The sequence below is a fragment of the Chinchilla lanigera genome, unplaced genomic scaffold (assembly GCF_000276665.1).
Source record: "Chinchilla lanigera isolate Chin_1 unplaced genomic scaffold, ChiLan1.0 scaffold00034, whole genome shotgun sequence".
Classification (NCBI taxonomy): Eukaryota; Metazoa; Chordata; class Mammalia; order Rodentia; family Chinchillidae; genus Chinchilla; species Chinchilla lanigera.
In genome coordinates this window covers 8,021,743-8,027,962 of record NW_004955435.1, presented here as the reverse complement: position 1 = coordinate 8,027,962, position 6,220 = coordinate 8,021,743, and the positions used below count along the sequence as shown (strand labels likewise).

The 6,220-nt window shown below is 37.7% G+C and overlaps 1 protein-coding gene across 3 annotated transcripts in view; it reads right to left on the bottom strand.

Moving 5' to 3' along the window:
• Positions 1-4,896: 4,896 nt before the first annotated feature.
• Positions 4,897-6,220, bottom strand: part of LOC102011579 (pancreatic alpha-amylase) — a 48,649-nt gene continuing 47,325 nt past the window's right edge. For all 3 annotated transcript variants that reach the window (XM_013516505.1, XM_005388812.2, XM_013516506.1), the window contains exon 11: positions 4,897-5,119. In XM_013516505.1, the coding sequence (XP_013371959.1) occupies positions 4,930-5,119 (190 nt within the window). In that variant the 3' untranslated portion in view covers positions 4,897-4,929. The remainder of the gene's footprint in view (positions 5,120-6,220) is intronic.

Below are 6,220 nucleotides of genomic sequence, written 5' to 3'. Positions count from 1 at the left end.
CTGAGTTTATATTGTATGGCGTGTTTTTGTCTTCACTAGTGACAGGCAAAGTGGCTATGGACATTTTGTTGAGGAGTCAGAGTGGACCCTTCATTTCATCCTGGGGTAGCAATGTATATGACACTGGTAAAGACCCAGACCTGGGGAGTGAGTGGAATAATCATATAGGCTGCTGTAGACATAGAAATACATAGCCAGCAGTCTCTGGCTAAGGTAGGATTGGACTGGTTCAGCAAGGAATGAGTTAACAGTAATGTTCTGTAAAGATAATTGGGAGCTGCTGGGAGAAGCTTCCAGAGAGCACAGGCTGAAAGGAAGAAGAGTGTTATCTGGGCCAGAAGTCATAGATGAGAGGAGGGGAGAGGTCTAATTAGGGCTAGGGTGTTAGGCTATCTCATTCTAAAAGGGGAACAGGACAGGTAGGGATGACTAAAATTGAGTGTGGGAAGAAGTATTGACCCAACTGGCACCACACTGGGGAGTTTTTTAAGAGTCTGGAGACTTTGCCACTACTACTCATAACAGTAATGGGGGCCAAGGAGGTTGGTCCTAGGACGGAAGGAAAAGTGGAATGACAAATGTCTGTATCAAATAAGAATGAGATGGACTTACCCTTTACTGTAAGAGTCACCTGGAGTTCAGCACTCAAAATATTACAGGGGAGCTCAACAGGTTTTGGACCTAGTCAGCCTTCAGTGGCCAGGCCAACAAGGTCTGAGAAGGAGCAGACAGGATGGGGATCCCAGAGCCATTGTCCAGAGCCAGCAGGGGTGGCTGCCAGCATTGGGCAGTACGACCTCCAGTGGGGACCCCCACAGGAAGGACACAGTTTAGGAATAATCCCACACTGTGGACATTCCCTAGCCCAGTGGCAGTTGAAACAGGGTCAGAGAGGAATGCCCATGGGCAGAAAGACCATAGAAACAGTTTAACTATGACCTGGGGTCCGGTCCAGCCTGAGGGTGTCTTACATTGGAGGCTAAAATCTGCTGTTCAGAAATGCTCTGTTTTTGAGAACTTTCATCTCTGTTGTTACAAACTTTGAAAGCCAAATGGATAAGTTTTTGTTCTGGTGTCTGAGTGCCAGACTTTAGTCTCTGTAAGTTTTTACAAATGCCTGGTGCTGATTGGGTATTAAAATGCATCTTTGGGATAATTGTCCCTCTGGCCTTTCTGGGTCTAATAATGTCCATAGACTAAGGGCAGCAGCCAGGCAAGCCATACACTGAGCCGGGTTTCTCATCTGTTCTGAGTGAGTAAAACATTAGCATTATTTGAGAATAGAAGTGAAAGAGAAGACTTTGGTAAGATGAGGCTTCACATGCACATTTGAGTTCCCTGAAGCATTTTGGCCTTTTATTCTAAAGTAAGTTGAAATCCATGGACGGGATTTAGAATCACTGCTGTGGTCATGGTGTTGATCTTTCGATTTGACAATCACCTTGATTTTTTTTTTTTTTTTTTTTTTTGGTTTTTGGTTTTTCTCCGGTACCAGGAACCGAACTCACGACCTTGCGCTTGCCAGGCAGGCGCTTTGCCGCTGAGCTAAATCCCCAGCCCGACAATCACCTTGATTGCATGGCAGAGAAAAGAATGTTGGTGAAAGGGCTAAAGCGGAAGCTGTTGCTGCAACTGATTCATAGTAAAAGAACTTCAGTGAAGGTATTCTAAAATTTCAAAACTCAACCGCTACACACATTTAATATTTTACATTCCTGGAAAGTATTTTACTATTTGAAAAGTACACAGTCTTGTACAAATACCATTATGTCATTATAGGATCCCTTTCAAACATCCTCTTTGAAAGCTTCTAACATATCTTTATATTCATCCTCTCTTCAGCTGAGGGGGTAAAGATACATGTTTATCAGTGCCTGAAAATCATGAAAACTCTTCTCTGTCTGATAACCATGGGGAAATTGATAAAGGGATTCACTAGCTACTTTCTCCTGTTAAAAGAAAAAGAAAAATGAACATAATACTGACCTGTTAAGGTATAGTGGGTAAAACACCCTGGATTGTAATCACAGTACATTTTTCTTACGTACTACGGTGCAATTTTCATAAATAATAGGCATTATGGTTTTAAATTGGAGGTTTTTAGACTTTTCCCATATTGGTGGCATTAAAAGGAAATTCCAGTCTTTTAAGAAAATGATGGATATACAGTACCAGTAGAAAAAGAAGAATATGACCAAGAAATATTTTAAAGACAAAAATCTGAAGCAGTGGTGGTGAATCTAGGGAAGCTCTGTTATTCTGCTTTTCTTTCAAAAGAAAAGATTTTAGTATATGAATTGTCTCTTCTAAACTAAAACCTCAGTGTTCAGGTTTGATTGCAGCGCTCACACTTTGCAATGAATAGGTGGGCTCTGGGTTGAAGTTTGGGCCCTGGGTTGCAATGGCTACACAGTTCAGTCTCTAAAAGGTTTGCCAGCACTGAACTCAAGGATTTGGTGCTTGATTGTTTGGGGGAGTTATAAGAAGAGGGGAGGGATTGAAAGGTTAAATTCGGACATTTGGATTGCAAAGCTGACTAAATAGTGGTGGCAGTCCGTGAGTAAGGCACTGCTTACAAAGACAAAAGCCTGGCAGGCTAAGACCTGGGTTAAGGCTGTTCTAATTAAAAAATGAGGCCATCAAACAAAATGCCCAAGATGAAAAGTAAAATGAGATATTTAAGAAAATGAAGAAAAGCTGAAAGAGCTAGAGGTATTGGGAAAGAGCCGGGGCTGAGTTGGAAGACTAGGTTTGTACAAAATGACATGGTTGTGTAGACTGCCAGGGTTCATCCAGATTTAATTAATTAGGATTTTATTCTGGATGAAATAAGAATGCAAGGATTTGAAGTATAAAAGCTTATACTTTGATTTAAATTTTATGAATATGATTTTAGGGTCATTAGTAAAATATATGATGGAGTAAAGCAGGAGAAATAAGAGACCTATTATATGGTTGCTTTGCAATGCAGGTATCAAACGTCCTGGCTGAAATAGTGGCAAATAATATAAAAGAATTACAAAGAATTGAGAGACATTATGGGTACATAATATTTCATCCTAAAGTTTATGTGAAAAAATAGAATATTAGAGAAGAGGAAGAAATTAAGTGAATACCACAGGTTTCTAAGTAAGCAATAAAAAGGAGACAGTAAAGACGTCATGTAAGAAAAAATTGCTAGTTTCATTTTAGATTTGTTAAACATGAGATATCTGTGAAATACTAAATTGGAATAAAAAACCTCTGCCAGAAAAGTGAGGCTGATGTTCAAGAAATATTCTGCATTAGAGACATAGGAATCTGGTAAGATGGATTTGTTTTAAACTCAGGCAAATGATTGCAATCATCTAAAGAAGATATAGAAGAGAATTATACACAAATCAGGCCTTACATAAAGTGGAAGATGATTCAGAAAAATTTAAAGAGCTATCAGTGAGATAGAATCAGGTAAGAGCAGAATCATAGTAGCCAAAGGAGGAGAGGAAGAGACTGTGGCTGACCGTTTTGAATACCGCTGTGAGTATTTTACAATGAGACTGGAGAAGTACCCTGGGCTGGTAACAAATGTCATCGACAGTGTGGATAGAAACAGACGCAGTGAGGGTTGATAATGGAAAATGGACAATGGAGAGATGAATAATAAATTAAGTTGAAATTATGGAAACTGCAATGAAAACAAAGATGTTTGATTAGTAAAAAAACAGTATAAAAAAAGAAGAGCTAACCTTTAAGAAAATCTGGGAATTCATGTATTAGGAAATTTCTATTACTCTAACAAAACTGAGAAATATATAAAGGAAAGGGCTTCACTTAGTCTCAATTTTAAGGGCTAAACAGCCAAGGTTGAGTGGTGCCGTGTGTTTGGTTCTGGCGCAGTGTGCATGCCCATGGCATCACAGCAAGAGCACATGTGACGGGGGCCACAGGGTGACACAGGAAGCCGGGAGGACCGCAGCAGTCAGCCTTGCTACTTTGAAACAACTCATTCAGAAAGTAAGTAAGGTCCAACAAGAACTTCCTAGTTGCTTCTGAGGGCGGCATTCCCAATGAGCTAACCACCTTCCAATACAAACTCCACCACTCACCGTTCCCACTACCTTCACGTCAGCAGCGTGGGAACCAGGCCTGCAGCACAAGAACCCGTGGTGGACAAGACACAACCAAACTGAAGTGAAGATTTTTTTGTAATTGGATTACATATACTCCGAGTGGACGAACGCAGTAAGGAAAAATCTTGCTATATCAAAATATAAACATGGCTACACAGCATTCATATAAGTTGATCGCATCACCTTTTTTGTTTTCCTACATCTCTATTCAATGTTGCCTAGGGTTAGATGAAAAGATTAGTATTACTAACAGGAAGAGTCAGCTGTGGTCAGAACTGTTTTCTACATACTTAGAACAGTTTCCCCAAACAAAGAGAAACAAGAGCCCAGGTCAATATAGCTTTCCTGTAGTGTTCTACAATTGTGAGGATGAGGTACAACCTGTAAGCAATTAATACAGTATAAATATGAGTGAACTCCCCCTAAATATGGCCTAGTGAGACACTTCTCCCTAAAAAAGTCTGGAGAGGGGAGAAGAGGAGAGGGTGGAGAGGGCAAGAGCACCTGTACAAGCCTGCCATGGTGCAGCAATCCACCGCAGCGAGAAGGTGAGAGCATTGCCTTTTGAAGAATGGGGTGCAATTTTTTATTATGAAAGAGGAAGAAATTCATAAAGGTCAATATAGGACAATTCTTTGTTGTAGATACATTATAATTGTATAGTTATGTGTACTTTTAAAATGCTTATGCTGATTCATGTTGTTTACATATAACTTATTTGTACGTAAAACTAAAATTTAATGAATTATAAGAACTCTTGCATGTCCAAGAAAAGAAATACACTTGGTTATGCTTTCTCTACATGTATTTAATTTGAATTTTATAATTTTGATCCAGCATGAATGGCAATAAAGGGGTCTTCAGCAGTGTTACTAATAGAAAACTCTGCCGTGCCATCGTCAGAAACATAGACTCTACTGCCTGTGCAGTCTCCACCAACTTTATCCCCGGAAATGACATCACAATATGTGCCGGCAGGCAGACCAGTTTGCAGAGTTAATGACAATGACCTGTAAAGTACAATTTAATATTTAACTTTAATTTACATCAAACAAATACAAGAAAGCAGACTTTTTAGAATAAATGAATAGTTAAACTTTGTGGTATAAAATTTAAGCAAAGGCTCAATAAGAAAAAAATTGAAATCTAGAGACTTCTCCAGACTTTTCCTAAAGACCAAAAGCAACCTTACAGAAGACCTAGCAATTCTGTGTTCAAAAGTGTACATTACAAAATAAGGGAGGTTGGAAAATGCTAATGAGGTTTTGTAGGAGTTGCTACACTTATATAGAAGTACTACCCATGTCAAACATAAATATTTTAAATTTGTACTCTTCTGAACTTAATAAATATTGATTACTTTTAAGAATTTCAATGGGAGTTTTTTCAAATATGTCCTTTCTCCAACTAAAAATAATATAGCATTTCTATAGTGAGGTACATAGTTTTGGAATATAAAGCTGTCTTGTATAGATTTATTTCAATTTTCAAATCTAGAACACAAAAATTAAAGAACTATTCATGACATCGTTCTGTTAAAAAAAGAGGTACATGTTACTTACCTTTTTTGTTGTTACTTACTTATGTAAACAAAATTAGGCTAAAATAAATTAACCATGAGTAGAAGCATAATACTTTTCCAAGCATATGTATAAAAATTATATTGTGTGGTCAATGATATTTCCCAGTAAGTTTTTTTGTTTGAGTTTTAAAACTTCCCTTTTCTGGTCTTTCATTTGTAATATTTGTATTCTACTCCTGTCTTAAGATTCCCCCTTATTTAGAATTATAGGTAGTAAGACCTTTTTACAAATCATTGAAGTATCTCAGTTGAAGACTAACTTCTACTCATGATTAGTTTATTAATAAATCTTCAAATTCCTGATTCTCTATAATTATTATCCATTTTAGAGAGACAGAAAAGTGCAATATATAAACCAAAGCAGCAGATAGAGAAGGAGCTGACATAGAAAGGTAGAGGGAAAAATGATATTCCAATAGAATATAAAGCATATTCTTTTAGTGACTTCATAAACATTATATTGACTATTGGACTATTAGTGTATTAACTAGGCAGTACAATGAGAATATATTAATATGTACTATATATT